The sequence below is a fragment of the Tinamus guttatus genome, unplaced genomic scaffold, assembly GCF_059628265.1.
Source record: "Tinamus guttatus ecotype Peru unplaced genomic scaffold, ASM5962826v1 Tinamus_guttatus_pri_ptg000317l, whole genome shotgun sequence".
Taxonomy (NCBI): Eukaryota; Metazoa; Chordata; class Aves; order Tinamiformes; family Tinamidae; genus Tinamus; species Tinamus guttatus.
The window spans coordinates 151,041-177,134 of record NW_028288851.1 but is presented as its reverse complement, the minus strand read 5'-3'; the positions used below and the strand labels follow the sequence as shown (position 1 = coordinate 177,134).

At 60.3% G+C, this 26,094-nt stretch overlaps 1 protein-coding gene across 1 annotated transcript in view; it reads right to left on the bottom strand.

Moving 5' to 3' along the window:
• Positions 1 to 3,220: 3,220 nt before the first annotated feature.
• MAP4 (microtubule associated protein 4) overlaps positions 3,221 to 26,094 on the bottom strand; it is a 57,931-nt gene continuing 35,057 nt past the window's right edge. The window contains exons 12-24 of the mRNA XM_088528938.1: positions 24,461 to 24,965; positions 24,211 to 24,338; positions 17,978 to 18,078; positions 17,054 to 17,260; positions 15,672 to 15,849; positions 12,287 to 12,346; positions 11,865 to 12,181; positions 9,877 to 10,005; positions 8,655 to 8,747; positions 5,051 to 5,132; positions 4,012 to 4,124; positions 3,334 to 3,469; positions 3,221 to 3,228 (exon numbers count right to left, since the gene is read on the bottom strand). Of these exons, the coding sequence (XP_088385064.1) occupies positions 3,221 to 3,228; positions 3,334 to 3,469; positions 4,012 to 4,124; positions 5,051 to 5,132; positions 8,655 to 8,747; positions 9,877 to 10,005; positions 11,865 to 12,181; positions 12,287 to 12,346; positions 15,672 to 15,849; positions 17,054 to 17,260; positions 17,978 to 18,078; positions 24,211 to 24,338; positions 24,461 to 24,965 (2,057 nt within the window). The remainder of the gene's footprint in view (positions 3,229 to 3,333; positions 3,470 to 4,011; positions 4,125 to 5,050; positions 5,133 to 8,654; positions 8,748 to 9,876; positions 10,006 to 11,864; positions 12,182 to 12,286; positions 12,347 to 15,671; positions 15,850 to 17,053; positions 17,261 to 17,977; positions 18,079 to 24,210; positions 24,339 to 24,460; positions 24,966 to 26,094) is intronic.

The following is a 26,094-nucleotide window of genomic DNA, read 5'->3' as shown; positions in this document are numbered from 1 at the left end:
GTCATCTCTCTCCATCCTAGAAGATTAATGTTGTCTGACTCTCCGGCCGCCGGCTCCGTGCATGGTCACCGCGTGGGACGAGGCAGCGCCCGCACCGCAGCGCCGCGCCGACCGCCGCCAGCTCCGTGGGCAGCCGCCGCCGCGGCCTCCGGCGCCGACCGCGAGCGACGACGCGCGGGCACCGGAGCGGCTCCCGCGCGGGAGCAGGACGGGGGCACCCGGCAGCGCCAGCCCCGCCGGCGCCGACCGCGACCCGGGAGCCGCAGGATCCGCCGCCAGCGTGAGCCGTGACTTGTCCTCCCCGAGCTGCCTGCGCTCTGTCCTTTGCGTTGTTGTTTCTTTTTTATTCCTGTTGTTCTTATTCCCTGTCCTCCCCGCGGGGAGGAGGCCGGACCCCGGCACCGCGGCACGGGACTGGAGGTGCCGGCCGGGCCGCGCGCGTCTCCTGCGGGAGGCCGGGAGCGCGCGCGGCCGCGCGGGACCCACCTCACAGGGCTGTTGTGAGGCCGCCGCCACTGGGGATCAGTTGTTTTTATTCACCGTTTCTAATGCTCTTTGTATATGAAATGGAGGCGCGCGGGCCGGCGGCGGGGCCCCTTTTGGGCCGCTGTCCCCGCCGCGCTCTGCTGCGGGTCGGGTCACACGTCACGGCGCGGCGGGGCCCGTCCCGCAGCCCCGTCCACCCCCTGCATCCGCATTTCACTTGCTTGAGGTTGTCACTATGATTTGACCAGTGTTTGTTTCTTTCTTTGGGCCTGTGTAAGGGGCAGAACCGTTTTTTTTTTCTTTTTTTTTTTCTTTTTTTCTTCTGCCTTCCAACAGGTTAAAAACAAAAACAAAAAAAGGGAAAAAAAAGAAAAAAAGAAAAAAAACCCGAGACTAAGCTATTGTCTAAATGGTTCCGAACTAGTGTGATATTGGGATACTTCAGTGGCTGTTATGTGATACTGGATCTTTTTACAACATAGATTAAAGACAATAAAAAGGGATAGAGTAGTAACCGCCTCTGGCCCTTTCTTTCTTTCCGTGGGTGTTTGTTTGGCTTCTTGGAGGCTGGAGCTTCCTGGGGACGAGGAGGGGACGGAGGGGCCAGGGCCGAGCGCGGCCCCGGGGCCTTGGGCACCTTTGGGGGGGATTTGCAGTGATTGAGCCCCCTCCCGCCGCCCGGTCCCCCACAAAGCGGAGCAGGCACAGGCGGAACATCTAGAAGCTTTATTCAACCCTTGACAAGAGGCAGAATCACAACATCAACTCAGGAGAGATTTTTTTTTTTCGTTGGTTTTTGCTAAAGGCAACAAGTCCTACGGCCCCGGCGGGGCGGGTGCAACAGAAAGGCAGAAGCAAACGGGCCGCGTCCCCGCCACGAGGGCCCCCGGCCCCCGCGCAACACCCCGTGACACAAAATAATACTAATAATTATAATAATAATAATAATACTTCACATTGAGAGCCCGCTTTACATGCTGCGCGTCCCCGGCGGAGGAGCGGCCCCGCGGAGGGAGCTACATTCAGGCGGCAGGAGGGAGCCCTCGCGCCCCACGGCCCTCGGATAAAAGCGCCCGATGGCGGCGGCGCCGCCGGCACCCGCGGCAGCGCCCGGCTGCTTCCCCAGCGCTGCCGCGGGCCCGGCCCGGCGCTCCGGCTCGGAAGCGAAGGCCGTTCCCGCCGCCGGCGCAATGGACACAGCTGCTTCCTTAAAACAGAATTTAAAACTCCTTGTTAAAACCGAGCGCGTCCTGGAGAGAAGAAGCGAGCGCAGCCGGAGCGAGCGGAGCTGCGGTTAGTGGCGGGCGGCTGCCGCAGGCACGAGGCGGGTTCGGGACGCGGGGAGGGCGCCGGGGTCTTCGCTTGGCGCAATGGCCAAAGGGCAGCGTTGCCGGCGCCCCCGGCGCCCTCCCCTCCGCGGCCCCCGGCTCCGCTCGGCCGGCGCCGCCGGAGCCGCCGTCCCGGCGGGAAAACCCCCCGCGGCAGCCGGAGCCGCTCGAGGCAGTGACACACGCGGGACAGTGACACACGCGGGACGGTGACACCGACACAGCGGGGCGGGGAGGAGGAGGAGGAGGAGCAGGGAGGAAGGCAGCAGCGGGAGGGCGCGGGGTGGCTGTGACCCCCCCGGCCAGGTGGAAATCGGCATCACTGGCTGCAGCTGGTAGCGGGGAGGGGAACAGAAGCACTTACGAAACTAGCAGACGACGTGGATGCAAACTAGTACGGTTTAATGCCATTTTATTAGAAACCATGCAAACTTTAATATAAAAAATACAAGTGCAATAAGAGTCTTTGTGTGTAAATACAGGGTGGGGGTAGCGTGTCGCTCTCGGCTGCCCCACGAGCTCCCCACCAGCGCGGGAAGCGTCCGGCTTCCCGCCGCCCCCTGCTCCGAGCCGCCCCCAGCGCCGCCGCTTGATCCCAGTATTTCGGCACTCGGCTTTTTGCTTTAAATTAGTTTGCTGACCCCAAAAAACTCCTTTTTTTTTTCCTTTTTTTTCTTTTTTCCTTTTTTTTTTTTTTGTTAATTTACATTTCACTTCTTTAGTGTCTTTCGCAATGGCACGAGGGGCCCAGCGCCCGGGCGGGCGCTAAACCCCCCCGCACCTCGGCCTCGGCCTCGGCCTCCGCCGGGCGGCCTCGTCCCCCACCGCGGCCTCCTGCCCCTCGGGCCGCCAGCCCGGCCGGGGGCACCGGCCGCTCCGGCCCCGCGCGCCTCCCTCCGCGCTCCCTTCCGCACCTCCCCGCGCCTTCCCTTCCCGACATGGCTTCATCCCACGAGTTTGCTCCGTCATTTTAAAATATTAAAAAAAAAAAAATAGACGAAAACCAAACAGAAAAAAAAAACGAAACGACGACAAAAAAAATATATAGTTACGCTTGCTGGATATGTCAGTAGGAAGCGGGCGGCAGCGGCGCGCGCGCCGGCGCCGCGGGAGCGGGGAGGGCAGCCGGGGCGAGGGCGGGCGCGGGGCCGCGGTCAGACCTGGGGCCCAAGCGGAGGAAGGAGCGGGAGGAGGAGCGGGAGGGAGCGGGGGGTGCGGGAGCCGCCGGGAGCCCCGGGCGCCGCCGCGGGGCCGGTGCTGCTGGGGGAGGCGCCGCCGTCCGCTCCGCTCCGGGGTGCGTCCGGGCCGCGGCGTCGCGCGCAACGGCTCCCGCAGCGCTCAATCTGCAGCGACACAAGGGCAGGGGCGGGGGGGACGGGGTGGGGGGCGATACCAGAATGGCAGCGTTAGATGCCTGGAAGATAAAAGGCAATTTTTTCCGCGTTAACAGCGGGGCGAGGAGGCCCCTGGGGCGGGCGCTGCGGCCCGGGCCGCCCCCCGGCGCGGCGCTCGCGCTTACTTGTCTCTTGGATGCGGCTCTCGAAGGGCGGCGCGTCGCGCGCCTCGGCCGCCGCCGGCCCCACGCCGTTCTCGCGCGGCGCCTCCGGGCCCTGCGCGGCCGCCGGCACCGGCTCCGCGTCCGCCGGCGCCTCCGCCTGCAAGGAGGGACCGCGCTGAGCACCCTGAGCCCCATGGCGCTGCCCCACGGCCACCCCGAGCCCCACGGCCACCTCGAGCCTCATGATGCCTGCACGGTGCCCCATGGCCACCCTGAGCCCCATGGTGCCCCCTACACCGCCAAGTCCCGGGGGCAGCAGCAGGGTCCCAGCCGCAACGTCCCCACGCTTCCCGGCCCTCGGTGACACGGGGAGGCCCTGGGTGCTGCTCGGGTGAGCCCAGGCCATCCCTGGCGCTTCCCGCCGGTCCCTTCCAGCCACCGCAACGTCCCGGGCGACAGCGGCGCAGCCGGAGACGCCGCGGAGCGGGAAGAGCCTTAACGACCTGGACTAGATGATCTCTAGAGGTCCCTTCCAACCCTAAGCATTCTATGACTCTATGACCCCCCCCCGACACCAGCAAGGGGCACCCGGGCACCCGGCGGCCACCAAACGCTCCAGGAACAACCCGGAGAGCCGGGCACGGCCCCATCCTACCCGCTGATGGGGCCGCGCCGGGCGCCCCGTGGTCCCGCACGCACCTTCACGGCGCCTCCGGCCGGCAAGTGGCCCGCGCTGTCCAGGGACCCCACTTTGGCCTGGGCCTTCTCCTTGAAGTTCAGCTTCTGGTTCTCGATTTTGACGTCTCCTCCCCCTAGGACAAGAGGAGCAGCCTCGGTGCCAAGCCCGGAGCGGAGCCGCTGGATCCCGTGTCCCTCTGCTCCTCGCCCGCTCCCGTCCCTGCTGTCCCCGAGCAGGACAAGCTGCAGAGCCACCAGCCGCTGCTCCGGCTGCTCCTGCCCCGGGAGGCCCGGCCGGACACGGCGGCTCCTTCGGGAGCACCTGATGCAGGGCAGGGAACGGGAGGGTCCTAGCGAAGCTCCCTGCGTTCGGAGCACCGCGGCTCCTCTTAGTGCATAAGAGGCCGTGCACAGCCTGCATTGCGCTGCTTTTCTCATGGAATTATTCACATTTTGCCAAACTTTGCTTCTCAGCGACACTATTAAACACCCAAAGTCCTCGGGCCCTTTGGAGCTCTGCACGGCCAGGATCAGCCAAGCCGGAGCCACCCGATGGTTCCGGCCGGGTTGTTCTGCCCTAGGCTGGGACGAGAGCGGTCGGTGTCTCGCGGTGCCGCATGCTCCGCGCACGGGGCCGATCCGCTCCCGACACCGAGCGGCGCGGGGACGCGTCCCAGCTGGGACAGGGCCCTGTCCCCCGCGCACGGGGCCACCACGCGGACCCGCTGCTCCAAGCGCCACCCGCAGCGTCCTGCATTCCCACCCTGATGGGAAACGCGGGATCCGCTCAGGCCGGGCGGGATAATTGCTATGCGCATGGCAAGTCCACACTGCGTCATCAAAGAGCCCGAAGTGTTTAAATATGACTAGAATTGGCACAGAGCAGCAGGCTGAACAAACCCCTCGCATCTGCCCTGCAGCCGAGCAGGAAACCCCACGGCTCCCAATCCCCTCAGGAAGCCACGAGGGATGGGGCACCCTTCAAACTGTCCCCCCGGACAGCAGGTGAGTGACCTGCAGCACTCACAGACACATCAGGAGGAGAGGGTGACATTTCTACCTGGTTTATGCTTGATATTTGCTTTAGAGCCGCACTTCGAGGACACTTTGGAAAGGTCGACTTTCTTGTTCTGGATCTGCACCTAAAGAGACAAAAAGGGAACAACTCAGTGCAAGGAAACGTCTCCCGGGAAGCTGGGGCCACCTCAGCCAGCAGGTCATGCTTTGGGAATCCGTGCCCCTTCTCCTCTGAATGTTTTTTCCCTGTTAATTTCCTGCTCACCGTATGCCTGATGTTACAGGAGGCTTTAGGAGCGTTTCAAGGCCTGCACCAGCCCCAAGTGGTTAATGTGAGCGGACAGGATTGAGACCAGAGGAAGCCAGCAGAGATGGACAGTGACCAGAACCCAGAGTCTGGCGGCCCGGGCACATCCACGGACCAGGAGCACTGGAAAAGGGCCCCGAAAGGGCCCCGTGGTGGCAGTGCCAGCTGTGCCGGGCGGCTCCGCAGGGACGAGCGCGGCTGTGAACAACACCCAGCGCCTCCTCGCGCCGCTCCTTCCCACCGGGACGGGGCACCGGCAACGCTCATCGCGCCCAGATGGAGCAACTGCTTCCACAGGCTCCCCTTATGCTTCCTCGGAGCCAAACACTGGCACTGGGGACACTGTGTCCTTGTATTATTTTCGTTTCATCCTGCCAGGGACTCGCTCCTGGCACAGAGAACCCTCTATGAGAAGCACAGAGCGATGCGCTCATGAAATCCCGGCATTTGTGACTCAGTGAGTGATTTTCTTCCGAGCCAACAATGAGCCAAATGTTCTAGCCCGGTGTTTGTGGACAACAGCTTGAATGGGGATAAAAGTGCCTTCTTCGGGGTGGGACCAAGCCAAAATGTCAGCGGTTTTTATGCCTTTTCCTCAAAAAGAGGAGATTTTATCCCTGACATTCGGCCTAACAGCACTGCAGGACAACTCTGATTTTTGAACTCACACTGGCACCTCGCACAACCACGGGGGTCATTGGGGTTGGAGGGACCTTGTGGAGCTGCTCCGGTCCCTCCTGGCACCGAAACCAGGGCCCGCTCCGGCGTCGGGCCGGGGCGCTCGGGGTCTCGTCCGGATTCGTTACGATGGACACGGGAAACCGATGGGTCGGGTTGTGTCTGGCTAAGTTGGGGAGATGCTCAGCACCATTTCTGCTGGAGAAAAAGCCCTTCTGCTGCTAGAGCTTTGTCACAGTATTTACAAGCCTTTGTTGGCTTGGAACTGGACTAAAATGAGGTTTAGCACCACAGAGGTGCCCTCAAAATGCAGGAACATCCATTACCAGCGAGGGTGGATGGACTCAGGAGGTCCCTCTCTCTTTACTGTTACTTTCTTTAAGGTGAGAGGGTGAAAAAATAAAGTGCGACCAATGCTTTTGTGCTTGAATTCCAATGATGTTTGTGTGGAGACTTTCCTATAAAATACAATAGGAGCAACAGCAGCTACTGCTTTTGAACAAGCCTGAGTGTCTTGGAGGGACGGAGAGGTTATCTCCCTGTACAGAGGGTAAAACGGGTGTTCATTGGACCCCAGCAGCAGCAATTAATTCACGTGGGTAAGTGTCGATCCCCCCGGCCAGAGCAACCCTGGTGCTGAGGCAGTTTCCTGCCATCTCTTGTCCCTGCGATTCCTAAAACCTGCACTGAGGCCACGGCCTGCAACGCTGGACTTCTGCAGGCACCCCATGGAATAAAACCCGGGCACCGCTCCGACCAGGAGCGCCCACGGCGGCTCTGTGGAGCAGGAAAGCCCTTGGAGGAGGGCACCGCCGTCGCGGTGCCCCACAGCAATGGGGCAGCCATACAGGGAATACAAGGAACCGCTGTTGCGGGAAGCCAGAGCGGCCACCGTGTCTCTTCTACTCACATGGGCACTGCCTGGGCTGGGTTTGGGGGCGTTGGAGAGCTGGGGACGACTGTCTGAGGCTGCTTTGGGGGCATTTGGAACCTGGAAATAATAAGCACTTTATTCTCTATTCTTAAAGAAAAAGAAAGCTTAAGTAGTGGAACAAGAAGTAAGTGCAGCAGTAAGAGGAGAGCGTGGAGGAAGAGAAGCAGCGAGTGGCACAGAGACCCGTCCCCTAGAGCTGGAAGTGTCCCCAGGACAGGACAGAAGAACAGCAAAACGCCAGGAGGAAGGGACAGGTTTGGTGAACTATTGGGAGAAATTACAATTCATTAATGCAGTTAATATTAGCAAGAAAAACATCCCCATATTTGAAGTAAAGTACACCCCCCAAAAATGGAAAAGTACGAGAGACCTGGTGCCCACCAAAACACTGTCCAAGATAGATAAGAGTGGTAAAAGTGCATTACAAAATCAAGCTCCTTCAAGTGCACGAATACTTCGGTTGAAGCAATTGCAGCTGCCACAAAAAAAAACCTTATTACCTATAAAAATCTGGGCGACAAAATTGGAAATGCACCACAGGAAGAGGTGCGCAGAGCTGGGAAGAGCTGTGCACAGCACGAGGGCACCCGCGGCTCTGCTTTCTGTGCTCCTGTCTGGGCATTGCCACGGGAGGCTCCATATAGACATATATGAGCCCCTGTAAACGTGGGCACGTCCACGAGGCTGGGAAAGGCAGCACTGGTGAGTGTGGGCAAGGGGGACAGCCAAGACCCCCGACAGCTCCGGGGGGAAGGGAGCCCGTCGGGCTGCAGCTTCTCTCCATCAGCACCTGGGGAAGCTGCAAGCGACCTGCAACCAACCAGCTGGTTAATGTCCCCAGGAGGGGCCTTGGGGACCTCTTGGAAGGCTGCCGGGAAGGGCTGCTCATCCACAGCCACGTCCATGGCCCAGGAAAAGAGGCAAAGTGGGTGCATCCTACGCAGCAGTCGTGGCACGACCAAGAGACCAAAGCTGGACCATCTGCAGAGCCAGGATCCGGGGCACCCGAATGCAGGGACCTGCCCTCCCTCCCTGCGGGACGCGGAGCGGGAGCCCCGGGCACGCATGGGCAACCACCAAGACCTGCATTTCTACCAACCATCGCTCGTAGGAACGAGTCAGCAGAGATTGGTCAAGGCAGGACAGACTGTGTCAACAAGGGAACAAGCCTGGCCAGCTACCACGGTGTTCTCAAAACCTTTAGTATTCAACTTTATATATAATTTAAAAAACATTTTCAGAATATTGTACTGCAAACCGTGGCCACAGACAGCACAGGATTAGCTCTCTATCTTAATAAGCTCAACTCTGTTACCAGAGACACCAGCAGCCTTTAAATTTAGAAATTAATCACAGCTCAAAGATTAAGTCCCCGAGTATTTGCTGCCTCCTTTTCCAATGTCTCCCTCCTTATGAAACAAGAAGGGAAATGAATCCGGCCTCGGGCCTGCTCTGCTGGCCAGCGAAGAGCTATGGGTACTGCTAGGGTACAACCTGCTACACCCTAATTGAGAATTTGGGGCGACCTAACTCCGACGACACCGAGCGCCGGCTCAATGAGCGCCATGGAAGCCATGGGAGAAGGAGGCCACATCCGCAGGGTCAACCTGGCGTCTCCTGGAAAAGCCCCGGCCCTGCATTCTGCCTCCAACGAGGACGAGGACGCACAAACAAGAACACAGGAACAGGAGTTAGTGGACAGGGAGCTTGCCCCGAGCCCATACTTACATTCCCACCTCCAGGGACATGCTTAATATTGTCCTTGGACCCACACTTGGACTGAACATGGCTGTAGTTCGCTTTTTTGGAGACTATCTGGACCTGGAATGTTAGAGAACGGAAAAACAACACAAGGGAAGAGGACTGGTTAGCAGCGCCGCGCGGCAGGCCGGAGCGGACGCCGGCACGGGCGGGCACGGAGCCGCGTCCGACTCCGTCCGCGGCAGCACGAGGTGTGAAAGCAGCAGAGGAGGAGAGGGAGAGCAGGGCAGGGGGACGGGAGCTGCCGGGGTTAGTGCGGAGCGAAGCGCTGCGGGGAGGAGGCCGGCGGGACGGGCTCCGCTCCGGCCTCGCGGGCGCCTCCGTCGGAGCGGCCCCGGAGCCGCCGGCCACGCGTTCGGACACCCAACGGGCACCTCCACGATCCCAAACCCGCTGGCTCGTTATTGGCCCCACTTTAAACTATCTCCGCTGGTTCCAGTCCCCGGGAACGTCCTCCAAAACCTCCGGACAGGAAAGCCCCATCCGAGCGACAGCTTCTCTGCTGAAGCTGCCGAAGCTTCGGTTACCCCCCAACAGAACAAGCCTCAGGTTAATTAAATGGATGCCTGTTTCTCACTGAAACCCAAGGGGTTCTGGAGGACTCTGCTGAACGGGAGGCTTTTCCTCGTGGAGGTGGGACAGGTCCGCAGTGACACCGGGTTAGTGACACGAGGGCTGAGCCTGGGGGTTACGGAGCACAGCAGGATGGTGGCAGAGCTGCATCCGGCGGGGCTGGGAAGGAGGCGACAGCTCAAAGCACCAAAGGGACCACCAGAACTCACCGCCCATCCCTGCGGCCCCTGTGCTGGGAAAACAGCTGGAAAACCTGCGCTCCGAACGGGCTGCATCCTCAGGGGAACGCGCGGCGCTGCCCTAACGCGCTCCCCCGGCACGGGGCCGGGTCCTGCGCCAAGAGCTGCGCTGGAGGGGAAGCTCCTACCCAAAACAACTCTGCCCGGGAAGCGCTTCCAGCAGTCGGAAAGGAGGGATCCGACGGGATCACCCGGATGCCTCTCACGGGGCTTAACCGAGAGCATCGCGGGGAGCACGAGAGAAAAACAGGGGGTGCCTGTGCAAGGGACAGTGACACTGACAGGAGAGAGCAGAAGAGTAAAGAGGAGGGACAGTGACTCCAAAATGGAAACGTTTTCCTTCAGCGGCCACAGAGAGAAGTCGGAAATGAACTCACTTTCCCATTGGGCTGCTTGGGGGCCCCCTCTTTTGTTACGGCTGTTTTAGCAGGAGCCATTTTAGAGGCCGCATTGGGTTCAGGCTTCCGCGCGGCAGCGCTCGGCTCGGGCTTTTTCTCTACTTTCCCCTAGATGGAGACAAACGGATGGTGTGAACCAGCAAGAGCGGAGAGCCCGGAGCGCGGCAGGACGGAGCTCTTCCCGCTCCGAGGCCAGGGATGACGCTGTGCCCAGGGCAGCGGGGAGGGCAGGAACGCCTGGACGAGGGGCACAAGGGGCTCCCTAAGGATAAGGAATCCCCTTCGTATCCCACCGTGCTCCCAGGGCGTCCCCAGCAGCGAGGGGTCCCCTCCTCTCCACGCTGCAGGTGCTCCCCGGTCCCCCGGCCGGTGTCCTTGGGCTCCGCTGCTCTGACTCACGCTCTGAGCTCAGCAGCTGCTTGGGGGCTTGTTTATTTATTTATCTTTAAGCAGTCAAATGCAGGTGGGACTGATTAACCCACCAAAGCAGAAAATGGGATGAAAATCACAGGTTTTAGAAAAACTCAGCAGCTACCTGAGAATATCCATTCTAATCTAGATGCAGCTAAGTGCAGAAGCTGGGTTTTGGGCTCGGCATAAACCCTGGATTTCCCAACCCTACCTGAAGCAGCAAACAAGAGACCCCAGCGCTCCTGAGCTGGGGTCCTAGATTCCCAACACATCCTGGTTACACAGGGCAACCTTAAAGACTCAAAAAGACAGTATTTTTCTTCAAGTGTATGGCTAGGCTTTACCACTTCTATTAAAAAAGAACACAAAATGAAGGGCAGTGGAAATAACTGTAATAATTATTTCCCTTAAGCTGACGCAATAAGCTAAAAAGCTCCACAATCCTTCAGAGCCCAGTTTGAAAAAGAACAGCTTCACGTGCTCGTTTTGGACCAGATGGCCGAAGGATTTGTGAGCTTCAATTTGTGTTCAAGTGGCACTAGATAGTACTGGAAAGGGTCACCCTGCTCCTGGCTTCAAAAACCCCTCAGCAGGTTTGGTTCAGCATTTCCAGAAGCTGCTTTGAGGAGTGGAAGGTTGTCTTCTAGGCTGCTAAGCTTTGAGGACCACATTATGACCTTGTCTAAGTCCATAACTAAGACATTTTTTAACTTTTAAGGCTCAATTCCCTGCCTGCACCGATGCTGGGACACACAGCAAGAACACCCTTCGCTTTAATGTGCCTACAAAGAGATTAAGGCTCTCAGCATGGTGTGCTCTCCTGGCCATCCGCTTACAGCTACGTGCTGGGTTAGTCACTCCAGGAGATCTGCAGTAAAGATAAGTGGGCAAATTTGTTCCATCCCGTGGGAATTAAACCCTCCGACGGGCAGGCTGCTAACATGTTTAGTTTACTGGATGGGCCTATCTGTTGTACAACGCCCAAGGAGGGTTTCAGGCTTGCATGTACCTACAGGACGGCTTTAAAACCTCAGAGGGGTGCTACAGGTGCAACCCAAACCTCTATCAATCATCTACATGGTAGGTATTCATAATGAAATGGGAGTCTAAGTCCATTTTTAAGGCCAATTTGAGCCTTGAGCAGGCTCAATCCCTCTGTTCCCAGGCAGCATTTTGGAGTAACAAGGTTTGAACGTGTAGATGAGGCACTTAGGGACATGGTTTAGCAGGCATGATGGTGATGGGTTTATGGTTGGTGATCTTGAAGGCCCTTTCCAACCATAATGATTCCATGATTCCAAAACCAACTGGTTTCTCTACTGGCATATAGGGCAGGGAAACAGCAGCACGGTTTTGGATTCCTGGATGGAGGCCAGGGAGGCTCTGGAGGTGGATTCCTGCTGCACACCAGCCCCGCTGCCCTGCGAACGCCCTGTGCACACACCAAGACCCCAAAGAGGAGCTCTGCAGAGCACGAGCACGAGCCAGCGGTGAGCACACAGCCACCCACACCAGCAGCGCGCGCCCGCGCTGGAAACGCGCTGGAAACGACCTACCTTCCCTCCGCCGGGCTGATGCTTAATGTTATCCGTCGATCCGATTTTGGAACGTACGTTTTTCAGGTCCGGAGCGGAAACGCTGCTGGAGGGACGCGGCGGCTTGGCGACCGTGCTGGCCTTGGCCGGGGGCTTCGCGGCCGCCTTCTTGGCGTCGGCGGCCGCGCTGGCCGTCGCGGCGGGCTTGGCGGGCGCCGCCTTGGGCTTGGGGCGCGCGGCGGCCGCGCCGGGCACGGCGGGCGAGCTGGCGGCGGCCGGCGACGCGGCGCTGGCCTTGGCCGCGGTGCCCGCCGCGCTCTTGGGGCGCCCCGCGTCTGCTGGGGGGACAAGAGCCATCAGGGGCAGCCGCGTCACCTTCCCCGCGCCCCGGAGACGGCCGGCGGCCACGAGCTCTGATTTAGATGGAAAATGAACAGCATTACCTGGCGGCGGCTTGGCGGCCGTCTTCTTGGCATCCGCAGGCTTCGCATCCGTCTTGATAGCTGCCCAAAGAGAAGGGGCGCGTTGGGGCGGGCGGCGCGGCGAGGGGCTGCGGGCGCCGCCGGCGCCAACGCTGCGCCCGGCCTGGGGGCCGGGGGATGCCGCAACGCAGCTCGGCGTAGATTTGCATCTGCTTTTTGTCTTAAAATAGCCCGAAAGCGCTTCCCCTAACGCTGTCTTAATCCTGCCCCGATTGCATTTCTTGAAACGATTTATAGCCTTTCTTTACCAAATTGCAAAATCAAAACCACATTTGGCTATCTATAGCCTGGGTGCCATGGCTAGATCAAGTCTAACCGCATGCGGATCTTCCTCACATAGAAGTTCTTGCCCATATTTTGGCCTCTGCTGTGACTGTACTACAATAAAAACTGCTGAACCAAAAATACACCTTTAGGCAGACACCAGGACTTGGCTACGTTCCACGTAGGAAGGGGACAGCCTAAAGAAGGAACAGCAGTCTTAGACTTTTAGGTAAACTAAAGGGGCTGAACGAATATGTATGAGATTCCAGGACAGAAAAGAGCAAAAAGCAGAAGCAGAGGTTGAACCAGCGCGGGACATCCCGCCCGGCCTGCGCTCAGTGAGACCCCCCAGCTGAGATACTCGCTGATGAGATGAAACCAAAGTGACACGGGATAATTTAATCAGTCCTCAAGGACAGATATATCATTAATACCAACCACTTTAAAAATAGGTCCTATCGAACAGACCTGATCTTCCTGTATGAGCCTGCACGTTTAGCTGAGAAAACCCACTGTATGGATGGAACGTGCCTGGTTTTTATATAGCTGAAAGGACGGACACGGTCCTTAGCTGTGCAAAGGGGTGCAGTTACCAACGTCCGTGCCAGGCAGCAGCCACGTCCATGTGTCTGGCCGAGGTTACCTCTCTTCCACCTCGTCTACCTTGTTGATGTTGGCCCACCTCGATCCCCCGCCGGGCAGCTCTGGAGGCCGCTCTGTCGCCCCTTGCTCCATCCTCCTCAAAACACGACTCCTCTCCTGCCATTCCCGGCTCCCCTCCGCGTTCCCGGAGCCGGACTAAACTGCCCGGGCTCCTGACGGGATGTTGCCGGTGGGATTTCTCCGGCTGACCTCATCTCCACCGTGCTCCCCGTTCCCTCGCTGTCCTCTGCCAACGGCCCAGCTGGTCGGGGGAGAAGCCTCTTCCCCTCCGCGTCTTGCTGCTTGGAACAAGCTTCTCGGATCTCCGCATCATTAACTCCATCTCCTTTCAAACGCCATCAGAAAGCACTTTTCTCCTTTGTTTGGGCCTCAGTTTTGGAAGGAGAAATTAACTTAATTGAACTCATTAAAGCACGTTGGGCATTCTGGGCCCCAGCTTGTATGGAGGTCAGCACAGAACGGACTGTCCAGGGCGGTCCATGGGATCAGCTGAGGTGCATGGCTCTTGGGAAGGGCAATCACTTCCCCAATGCAGGATTAATTGTATTTTCCTCTAAAGCCTGAACTAAGGAACATGTATCCAGCCTAGGGCATTCCAGTATCATTAAAACACGGACGCTATTCCCTTGGGAAAGGCGGGTTATGAATTCCTTAGAATAAAACCAGCGATACGCCCCGCTCTCCCTGCACAACTCAACAACTGACTAATGAGATCCAGTCCCTCGACAAGACCTGGGAACAAGTCATTCCATTTGTGTGGGTGGTTAAACCTCTGCGAGCCCACGGGGAGGCCCACGGGTGCTGCTGGGCCTGGAGAGGCTGCTCGTGGCTCACACGGGGGTGTCAGGCGGACGGGGACCCCGTCGCAGGGCTCAACTTGGACACAGCGCAGGCGGTTTCTGCTCCAGGATCCTCCCACATCAGTCCCGAGGGGAAAAGCAGCAGACTGCAGCTATGGAGAGAAGGTGAGGCTCGCTCCTCATGGAAACTGCTCCCACAGCCACCTTAGAAGCCGTTTCTAACGGGTTTCTGCTACCGCCTTTGGGCAGCTGAGAAAACTCATCTCTGGGAAGCCAAGGGGTATCCTGGCCAAACGAGCACAGCCCGGCCGAAGCCATCGCTCCAACGGCATCGCAAGCGGCACCGATGCCCGTCCTGCAATCAAGCCCTCTGTTCGGCCTCACAGTCCTCACGAGCTACAGACATTTTTTAAACGATAGCAATAGCAGGGCCTGTGCAGCTGGAGAAGAGGGGACCTGATCAACGTGTGCGAGTACCGAGGGGAGGATGCAGGGAGGACGGGGCCAGGCTCTGCTCGGTGCTGCCGCTGCCAGGACCAGGGGGAACGGCACAAGCTGAACCCCAGGCAGCTCCATGTCCGTGTGAGGAAGAACTTCCTTGGTGTGAGGGTGCCCGAGCCCTGGCACAGGCTGCCCAGAGAGGCTGTGGAGGCTCCTGCTCTGGAGATCTCCAACCCGCCTGGATGCGCCCGGGTGCCCCGTGCTCTGGGTGTCCCTGCTGGAGCCGGGGCTGCACTGGGGGGTCCCTGGAGGGCCCTGCCAGCCCCGGCCCTTCTGGGATGCTGTGAGGCTCAACCCCACAAACATCCTAGCTTATCTAAAATATAAGCCAGTGTCTTCTCACCTGAACGTTGTTTAATTCTAGCTTTACTCCAGGTCTAAGTGTGGAAAGTGCTATCAAAGGAAGAGCAAGTGCAGTCATGTTGAGGCCTAAAACCTAGAACTTCATTTCACAGTTACAGTATGGAGAACATCTTGGAGGTGAGCTGGTACATCTCCATGAACATAATGCATCCAGCTGGGAACACACCAAAACAAACTGGATTCACCTAATTCCTCGATTACCTGCTGCAATGGCTATCTCATCAGCTACCAGCTGTTCCTGTGCTAGGCTGGCAAGTCGTGGCTCTCAAAGCTCTCATGCGTGTCCTGCATGGCAGTCCAACCTTCTTCAGAGGCTGCTAGATTGAACTCTTTAAGTTCCATTCTCCAGATTTGTTTTCCCCATGTTCTGAATTGTCTTCAAGTGCTTATTCTAACTATTATCATTCCGAAGTTCATACTTAGCAGCATTCTTTAATCAAGTACGTCCCTTAAGCACACTAGCCTTGCAGCCCACATTGCTGTTGGGCAGCTGGAAACCCAAGCTGATTTGAAGGTCAGTCAGGGTCGCTCTTTGGAAGAGGATCCCTCTGGAGAAAAGGGCTGCAGAGCAGCCTGCTCTTCTGCTAAGTGGCTGCACTTCAGCGCTTGGTTTTCAATCACGGCTGTTTATTGGGACACTGATCAGGACACGCTGACGGGGCCAACACAGCGACACAGGAACCACGGGTTCCCGGGAAGCACCAGCGCTGCTCACACAAAACCCTGCAGGAAAGGAGAAGCAAACCCAGACTCACACGTGGGCCTCTTGGGCGGGGAAGCAGCAGTGGTTTTCACGGCCGGCGCCGCAGCCACCGGGGACGCTGCGGTTGTCCTGGGGGTGGCCGGGCTGCTCCTGACGGCCGCTCGAGGTGTCACAGACGACGGCGGCTTCGACAGCGACGTCCGCTTCTCCGGGCTCTTCGCATCTGCAACCTGCAGAGGAACAGGCTGCAGTAAAGCCCCCTCACTGCCCTCCTTCAATGCATTTAACAACAAAGAGCCTGAAATATATTGAAATTCTTTTTCTGCTAGAGAAGGCACACACATTTAAATTCTTGAGCACACAAGCTAGGTGATGTTGACACAATATAATGCAAAAGATAAATATGTGTGTATATATATATATGTTTAACTAAAATATGCAAAAATGGCTGATCATATTTAGCGCAGGACACAGACCCTGCTGAATACTGGACTTCACCCACTTCTGCTCCAAAGTTAATGTGCAGAGGCCATCTACAGATGTGCACAGGGCAAGGCCAGGCCCTAGCAATGCTTTTGGAAGCGAGCTCCTTCCTTCCTGAGCTAAAACACCTTCCCAGTTAGAAAGATGCATTTTACAGGGTCCAGGACATAAGAGATCAAAGAGCGACCTGCCAGGGCCAAACGTGAAGTCGTTTTCCCAAGGCAGAATGAACCATGGACAGGGGTTAATCCAGGGCCTGGATTAACCCAGGATTTCAGTACTTGAAAACAAATGAGATGAGATTGATCACTTCCCAAAAAAGGAATTTACAAAGATGCAAAAATCTTAAATAAAGCTGAAAACACTGCTTCCCAAAGAAGCCAACTGTGCCATTTCAATTTACCTTAAAAATAGCCCAGCCAGTGCGAGATGTTTAGTGCTACGTACGACCCAAGGGCTAGAGCGATATAAACATGCGGATTTGATTTTTAAGCAGTCAAAAGCATTTAGAACAGATGTAAAAAAGGATAAAATAATTTCATCTGTCGTGCAGATTGAGAGCAGCAAATTCATTATATTTTAAAATGCAGCTCAGTACGTTTCCAGGCGATTTCTTTTTAAACAACATTTCCATAGTGTTTAAAATTGATCAGACCGATCTGACCCATTTTGTGCTTGTTGCCTCCCAGAAACGGGGAGCTAAAGAGCACCACTGAAGCTCTCCGTTGGGTTTTCTCACCCGCTTCCCCAACCTTAGCAGTTACCCTCAATACAGGGAGCGCTGTGTGTGTGTATTAAAGAATAGATCAATATTCTCCTCCAGCGGCAGGGGAAAACAGGGGATTATCCGCGTGCCCGGGGCCGATGCGCGTCCCGCGGGCCGGAGCGGAGCCGCGGGCGCCCCGTGCGGGGCTCCGGGCCTCGCTCGCGGCGCGGCGGCCGCGCTCTTACCTTGGCCTTGGCGTCCCTGGGCGCGAGGGCGGCGGGCCGCGCGGTGGCCGGGCGCTTGGGAGCGGCGGCCGCGCCGGGGCCGCCCGGGGGGCTGCCGGCCTTTTTGGGAGCGCCCGGCGCGGCGGAGAGCGGCCGCTTGGGGCTGGCGGCGGCCGCGGGCCGGGCCTTGGGCGCGGCGGCCTTGGCGGGCGGCGCGGACGCGGCGGCCTTGGCGGGGGGGGATTCGGAAAGCAAAATCCGGGAGCGGAGCAAAGGAAAACAAACGACAGACGGACAAATGAACAACGAAAAAATACAACAGAACACAGGGCATCGTGAACCAAAACGTCGAGCTGAGAGAACATAAAAGTGATACTTAAAATCCAACGGAAAGAAATAATAATAATAACTGGCGTTCTACTTTCTGAGCGCAAAGGCCAAACGGAAGCTGCAGGCAAGGGCTGGCGTCGGGGCTGTTCAGCTCGAGGGGATCGGGCTGCATCCAAAGGCGCCGAAGGAAGCGCCGGGTGTTCCTGGCGCCAGCCCACGCGCCCCGAGCGGGTCCCGGGCGCCACTCGCACGAGCACGAGGGGCTGCAGGGCCAGGCGTGTTCCTGCCACCAGCAAGGGCACCAGGCGCCCGTCCCCACGGCCCCACGGCTGTCCCCAGGCTCCTGGAGGTGCCACCGGATGCGTTTCCCACTTCCACACCCCAGGCACCAACCAGGCAGCTACTTGCATCAAAGCTCATCATAAATTTAGGAAATCCATCGGCAATCGGATCAGCGAGGGGCTGAGTTATTTGCAACTCGCACCCACTGCCCTCGTTTGGGTGAAAGCTCCGACGCGGCAGCTCAGAAAGCAGAAGGTGGGACCCACGGCATAAGAAGCAGAGAAGCTGCAAAGGAAAAGCAGGAAGGGAGCAGGGCCCGGCAGCGGCTCCTACCTTGGCCTTCTTCTCCGGGCTCGGCGGGAGCTCCTTGTTGGGAGCTGGGCTGATATCGTTCCCTGCCGCCGCCTCCGCCGCTTTGCTCTCTCCTGGTTTGGCTGCCGAGAGAAAAGGAGGGTTTCTTAACTTCAGGCGCTTTCGGTCTGGTGCCTTTATTTCTTTATGGATGTTAATGCAGGAAGAGGAGGAGGCAGAAGTGGAAGGGTTACAGGTTGGCTGCTCGGGGAGGCCCAACGCAGCGCGCCGGCGAGGCCGTCCCGGTGCCACCGCGATGCCGCAGGGACAGCAGAGAGCGGCAGCGCCAGCCTGCCCATCGTACAAGGGCTTTTAAAGAACAGATGGTGGAGGGCTGTTAAACGCCGATCTCCCTCCGCGACCCCCGGGCGGGACATTCTGCAGCCATCCCTGCTCAGCTCCCGTCTGCTCCTATTGCTGCCTCTTCGCCTTCCTTCTCCCACATCCCGGCCTACAGCAGCGGCCCCCGGCCGGAGCAAGGAGCATTCCCAGCAGAAGGAGCGAGAGCAACACCCGGGAAGGCCGGGAAGGAGGCGGCAGCGCGGAGCCCGCGTCCCCGCGCACACGGGCCGCGCCGCGACCGCACGACCGCTTTGGAGATCACCATTGCACGGGGCATCTTCCCACTCGGCACACTTCAAGGGAGATTCCCAAAGAATATTCCAGCCAGAACACTCCAAGAATATTCCATTCCAGAAACGCCACTGCAGAAACCAGCAAAAAAGTCAGCGCTTTCTGCCAGTTTTGGGGATGCTCAACCAAAGCATGCTTGGGGGGTTGGTTTTCGTTTTTTTCCCCATATTTTCGGCCTCCATGGTAATTTTGAGCAGCCGTTTCCCTTGCACTGCCGTAGCTTCTACCTCGCCACTTGGCTTCCAAACCAGACTGACGTTGTGCAGCACTGAGCTTAATGTCCTACGCACACAGAAAAAGACTCCTGAAGAAAACGAGCATGGGAATGTCCAGGTTGGACGTTATTAATTTTCTTGCACAATTCCCAAGACTCAAGGATCATTCATGTTCATCTAGAAAGCCCTTTTATTCCACAGATAATCTATACTGGTCCTCTAAACCAGTTTTCTCCACTGAATTTCAACACACCTTTATTTTCTCCCCCATTTAATTTGTCAATTTTATCTACAGCAATACTGGAAAAAGTGGCCAACAGCTCCCGTCAGCAAACAGCCAATTTTTGTCCTTCCGCTGCTCCTCGCTTCCCATGCCCAGAGATTCCCCTCGAATCCTCCCGGCTCAGGTATCGGAGCCACCAAGGTGACTCTCCAGCTCCCTGTCCCACGCTGCCAATCGCTACGATTATTTCAGCTAATTCAGCTAATTTCCGCTTTTGGAAAAAAAAACAAGCTCCAAGACCCACGGGCAGCAGCCAATGATGTGCTGATGTTAATTATAAGTAATATATAATAAATAATTATAAATAATTATAATAATTAATATAATAATTATAACTAATATATGATAAATAGCTATAAATAATTATAATAAATAATTAATATATAATAAATAACAAACGCAGGGCATCTGGGTGGGAACTCTCCTATTTCTTGACTGCTGCTGGGACCGTCCTGATACCCCGGGGGACACAACCCCAGGATGGGGGGATAGTGAAGGACCCCCACGTGCTCCTGGGGACACTCGCTCCATTCTGCACCTAATTGCCCGGCCTCGCGCTCCCCTGCCAGGGGACATTGCTGGTTACGGGGAACAGCAGCAGAAGCTGCCAGGCCTTAATGAAAGCTGCTCATTAGGCTGCAGGGCCGTTGCAGGGAGCTTTCCCGCTGCTCGCGGCCCCGGGCACGGCAGGAGCCTCCAACGGCGTCGCAAGGACGGCCCGTCCCAGCGCGAGGAGCCCGGCCGCCCTCGTCGGCCCCGCGGCGGCAAACGCGGCACGGGGATCCCCGGTCGGCCAAAAATACGGTTTAACGGAGGAGAACGCCGGAGGCAATGAGTTAAAAAGCATGTTTGGGAATGATTTTATCACCAGGAACCAGGGATCTGCTGTGAGCGTGTGAAGGAGCCAGCCAGCAAGGCCATGGGATGCTCTGATGGGAGCAAGGCTTCGCCTGTTAAACACCACTGAGTTGTGGGCACGATCCAAAAAAGACGATCTGTGCCAAAATCGACCCTTCCAAATGGCCAGAAGCTTCAGGCCACGGTCCATGCTCTACTCCTGGCCAACTCTGGTCCTTTACATCACAACGGTGACGGGAAGGAGCTCTGTGTGGCTCACCCTGATCACCTCAGGACCCTACCGAGAACATCTGTAACAACGGCCACCGAGAGGCCCTCTGCGCTCTCAGTCCTTCGTTTCTTGGCTTCAGGTACAAATACGACCAGTTTCTGAATGCCGCATTTTCAAAACAGGTCACCTATTTGCGGAGCTCCCCCCTGGCAGGGGGGTGGCAGTTGACAAAGCCATTTCCCTTCCACCTCCTAACGCCAGGTCCTCGCAGGGCAGCAGAGCGGCACGTTTGACCTAGCCCATCTTTAGATATTCAGCTCAAAGCAGCTCTGGAGCTATTTCAGCTTCTGTGCGTGACTCCCTTGATTAACCCTGATTTTTGGTAATAACTAAGCACTTAATTACTTATGAAGCTGAGAAGATTCTGAGCGTATTTTAGCCCTCACAGGGGCTTCCTCCAAGGCACCAGCAGCAGGTGAGCACCCAACAAGGTGTTGGGATGCAGAGCTCTGCAGCGGGGCTCTTCGGACCCATCGGCGCCTTTTGCCAAGACCCGGGAGCTCCGCGGACAGCGCTCAACGCTTGGAAGGAGTTTTCCAGGTGCAAACGGGGGCTCTGTCCTCAAGCCAGCAACAAGCAGGGGGAAAACACGGTGAATCTGCTTGAAACTGGGCAAAGACAAAGGCACAAAGGGCGACCTTCGGCTCGAAGCCATCGCTCGAGCGCGGCCGCGCCGGGAGCTCGGACCAGCGCACGGCCCGCGGGCCGACTCCGCTCATCTCCTGGTGCTCGGGGGGTATCGGCACCGGGTCGGGGGCTGCACTCGTGCACATCACCCACCGCTGCGGGATGCAGGACCGCGCTGCCGAGCGAGGCCGCGGGCTCCAGCGAGGGATATTCACGGGCTTAGGCTGCGCCGAAAACATCATTCACTCAAACAGCTCCGTAATTCCCGCAGGGATTAGAGTCATCAACCAAAAATCCACTGAGAGAGATGGATTAAGGAATAAGGCAGGGACCATCTTTACTCTCCCTCTTACCCGTAAACAATTTCAGAAACAAAATTGGAGCACGTTAAACGCTGCTTTGGCCAGAGAAACGCTGCCCAGAGGCAGGAGCTCCGGGGGGCTCAGCCAGCCCCTCCAGAAGGAGCTGCTACATCCCAACATCCACATCATTAACCCCTTTCTGTACGAGGCCCTCCACATAAAGTAGCCACAAATATAAAAAGTCTCATTTTAAAGAGAAATACGAGCTTTAAACCCCCCAGGAAAGCCTAAATAAAATGTCTCCCTCTTGACCCACATAGGGCACCGCTCAGCGCTTGATCCGGCGCTGCGTAGCTCAGTCACCGCGCGCCTCTGGCCGCGTTATCGGAGCACGCAGCGAGCAGACGTCCTCGCCGCCTCCATCTTCCCAGCCCCGCGCGCTCGGGCTCTCCGTGTTCACAGGTCCCCGCTGACAAGACGCTGTTCTTGCATCGGAGCCGAACCGCGCGGCGCTCGCACGGCCGGGGTCCGTTCGCAGCCGCTAAGGCGGTTCTGCTGCTCGCATCGCGCTGCAGCCCCGCGCCGGCGCGCGGACCCTTCAGCGACTGCCCCGGCGCGCTCGGGTCCCTTCCGCCCTCCTCCGCGCGGCCCGGGGCGCTCGGCTGCTGCTTCCCGGCCCAATTCCAGCCTCTCCTCCGGCTCATCCAGAGCCAGGACCGGCGCCGGCCGGGCTCCGCGCTGCCCCTTCCTCCAACGCGGGGCCGGCGGCCCCTGCGCGCAAACCGCCAGCGAGGGCCGTTGCGGCCACCGCAGGACACAAAGGGACACAAAGGGACACAAAGGGACACAAAGGGACACAAAGGGCCGCGGCGGCGCAGAGCGCGGCCTCAAAGAGGCGCCTTGTTGGCAGCGGCAAACAAGGCGCGCGCTTGTTCCCGAGCGGCCGAACGAGGCAGCGGAGGGAGCCGCGCACCCGGCGTCGCCGCGGCCCTGCGCTCGCACCGGCCGCGCGGCCAACGCGGTCCCCGGCTGGAATGGAGCCCATCGCGCGCTCCCGCCGGCAGCAGGACCAAGGACACCTCCATCTAAAGCTGGTCAGGATGGAGGCTGGTCAAGGAGCTCCGCTCTGGGCAATTCCTTCAGGAACGTTTAAGAGGAAAGACGGGGGTCAGCGACACAGCGCGCCGAGCCCGGCTGCAGGGGCCAAGCTCACACCCAGCACCCGGAGCTGGCAGCCAACGGGCACGGAAAGGGAGGAGCAGGGAATGTTGGATCAGGTGGAATAGGCAGCGCTGGGCAGGACGCTCCGGGCGTCCCGCCTGGCGACGAGGAGACGCACGGAGCAGCACGGAGCCTGGGGAGCAGGAAGCCCCTCGGGATGCGAGGGAGCAATTTCTCTGTAAACGAAAGGCAGGGCGGATTTAGCGGCACTTCTATATTTAGAGGCAGGACTGACGGGCTCCCTGCGCGGCTCCCGCGGCGCGGCCCCGGGCGGGAGGAAGGAGACGCTTCCAAAGCCTGGAGGCAGTGCGAGGGCATCCAGGACTTTTTGTTGTTTTCTTTGCCATTTCCAACCCTCTTGGGAAAGTCGTTACCCCCCAGCTCGCGGGCAGCTCCACTGACACGAGAGCTAGAAAGCAGCTCCGAACACGGCGGTGCTGCACGAGAGCGGCTTTCCGCGCCGCACGCGGCTCCGGCACCGGCAACGGCTGCGGCGGCCCGGGCCACGCGCGTCCTCGCTGTCCCCAGCCTGCAGCACGGTGCCAGTGGCACCAAACACGCTGGAGCAGCTCCCTATTCCGACCCCAGCGACTCCACGCGGGCTCCCCAAACCCCGCTCCGCGCCGGGCGCTCCCGGCACCTTCCCGACGGGAGAGCGGATGAGCGCTGCCCCGTCCCCGCGCACACCGCGACCCGGCCCCAGAGGACGAGCACGGGGGCCGGTCGGGACGAGCGGCGGCTGCGGGGGGAAGCCCCCGCCAGGCTTTTGTCCTCGTTCCCGCCGGGACGCGCTCCCGTGCCGGAGACAAAGCCCCGGCGCCCCGCGGCGGGAGGACGCGGGAAGGGGCCCGGGGAGCTGCCGAGGGGGCAGAGCCGCCGGGACGCGGGCGGCGGCGGGATCGACCGCGCGCCCCGCGCCAGAGCCCGCGCGGCCGCCAGCCCCCGCGGCACAACCGGGCTGCGCTCGGCGCGCGGCAGCGGGAAAGCGCCCGCGCAGCCGGATTACGGCAGCGGGGAAGCGCCCGTGCAGCCCGGGTTTCAGCACCAGGAAAGCGCCCGCGCAGCCGGATTATGGCAGCGGGGAAGCACCCGTGCAGCCCGGGTTTCAGCAGCAGGATGCTCAGGAGGGGCTGCACCACGCTGGAGCCTCCGGAGCTGAGCTGGCAGCTTTGGACACGCTCTGAGCGGATGGATCCCGGCGCACACCGGAGCACCCCCGCCAGCTCCCCGCCATGCCCCCGTCCCACAGCGCGGTGCCGAGCGTACGTACCCGGCAGGTCCGCGGGCCGGGGCGGCGGGGCGCTCCGGCCGCCTTCCGCCTCGGCGCTCCGGCTCCCGGGAGCTGCGGGGCCCTCGGCGGCACCCCCGGGCTCTCCCGGCGCCGCCTCCTGCCGCCCCTTGTCACCGCCGCCCTCGGGGATCCGCTCCAGCGCGGCGCGCCGGGCGCCCGGCGGCTCCTCCGCCGCAGCCGGGGCCCTCTTGCCGGGGCCGGCGATCGGCGCGGGGCCGTGCGCCAGGCTGCTGTCGGGCGCCAGCAGCCCCGTGGCCACGTCGGCGCCCGGCGGCGGCTGCGGGTACTTGTCGGCCAGGTCGAGGGCGAGCGGCACGGCGAGGCGGGAGCTCTCGGACATGGCGCGCCGCATGGCCTTGCGCTGCTGCGCGGCGCGGCTCAGCGCGCCGCCGCCCCAGCCCCACGGCTCCTCGGGCTCTTCGTCCGGCTCGGCGCCGTCCGCGGGGCCGCCGCGGCCCTCGTCGCGCGCCAGCTCCACGGTGGTGGTGGGGAGCTGCGGCGCCGCGCCGGCCGCCTTCCTCGCGGCGCCGTCGGGCGCTGCCGCCTGCGAGCCGGGGCTGCCGGCGCCGCTTCCCTGCGCCGCGGCCGCGCTCTTGCTCTCGGCGCCCGCCTTGCCGGCCGCTTTCTCCTGGTCGGTGACGGCTTCATCCTTGGCCGGGCCGGCGCTCGCTTTGGGAGCCGCCGCTTGGCCCCAGTGGAAGTCGGAGGCTTTGGGGGCCGCGGGGCCGCCGTCGGCGGGGGGGAAGGTCTCGCAGAGCAGGGACCAGGTCTCCAGGTGCTCCTGGTACTTCTTGCCCTGCGCCTCCAGCTCCCGGGGGTCCTTGGCGGCCGCCTTGAGCTCCTTGCCCTCGAAGAAGCAGAGCTTGTCCTCGTCGGTGAAGCCGGCGCCCTTGGGCAGCGCGTCGGCGCCGGGCCCCGCGGCGTTGACGCTGAGGCCGATCTCGTGCAGCTTGCCCTCGGTGCGCTGCCACTCGAAGGCGCCCGCGCCCAGCTCCTTGGGCGCCTCCATGCGCGCCGCGCTCGGCTGCCCGAGCGGCGCCGCCTGCTCGCCGGCCACGGACATGGCCCGAGTGCTGCCGGCGCTGCCGCCGCGCGGGAGCCGCTCGCCCGCCCGCCCGCTCGCGCGCCGGCGCTGACGCCACGCGGCGCCCGCCCCCGCGGCCGCCCACGCGGGGGGGCCGTGACGCGCCGCGCCGCGCGGGACAATGCTCCCGGATGCTGCGGGGCTGCCGCTCTTCCCTAGGGAACTGCTCCTCTCCGAGCGGAACGCTTGCGCCGCCTCAGCTCGGCTCACGGCGTTAACCCCTTGCGAGCCGGCGCGCGGCCCCGCGCCGGGAGCCATGGGGCACCGCTGCCGCGACGGGATGTCCCCAAGCACCGCGGGGCGGCTCAACGTGTCCCGCCGCGTCCCCCCATTCCCGTGGGATCAGCAGCGGTGGCCGCAGGCTGCTCCCGCCCTGCACGGCACCCCTTGCAGCCGCGGCGCTGCTCCCGCATCCGCCGGACACGGGGACCCCGCTCTGCCCGCGGCACCGCCGGCTGCACGGCCCTGCCTGCCGCTCCACCGGGATGCAGCTTCCCGGTGCAAGCCTGGAAAACCATTCCTGGTCATTCGGTCACCGGCAGCTGCGGGGACGCTATTGCATGAGCAGAGCCGCAGAGCCGCGGGCATCTCCGGTGCCGGATGGGGAATATCCCTCCCCAAGGCCCACGCCGCCCCGGGGCCGGGGTCGGCACGCGTTCCCGGGCCCCGGAGCAGCCCCGGCGCGAACGCACACGCGTTGGCAAAGGCAGCGCCGCGAGGGCTCCGCACGCCCCTGAATCCAACCTGCTGCTCGGAGGTGCCACGAGCCACACGCTTACCCACCCGTATTTAAGTTCTGGGTTTAAGAGGTTGCTATATTTAAAAACAATGACTAAGGAACTGCAAATTATCCGGATCTCTCCTGACAGCCTCTAATTAACCAGAACATTTCCACCCACGGGCTTCACTTCTCCAAAGGCATCGACAGTTTTTGTGCTTTAAATATTGCTGGGTGTCTCGCTGGTGGAGAGGGGCTCCGGCTCGGCCCGCGCCGCCTCTCCCGTCGGTGCCGGTGTTAACAGGGAAGGGCTCGGAGCCGCGCGGCCGCTCTCGCCGCGGCGCTGTCGGAAAAGCAGCAGAGGAGCGGGATGGAGCCGGAGGGCATTGGGAGACCAGCACGGGGATGGGGGACGGAGGAGCCGGGAGCGGGTTACACGGCCCTGCGTGGGGACCCGCCGTGCCAGCGGGAACCGTCCCGGCTCATCCCGCGCCTCCGGAGCGAGCGGCTCCCGCGGGAAGACGCCGGGAAGCAGCCGGCGCCGCGCGGAACTGGGGCAGCCCGGCCCGGCGCGTCATGCCCGAGCGCCAATCCGC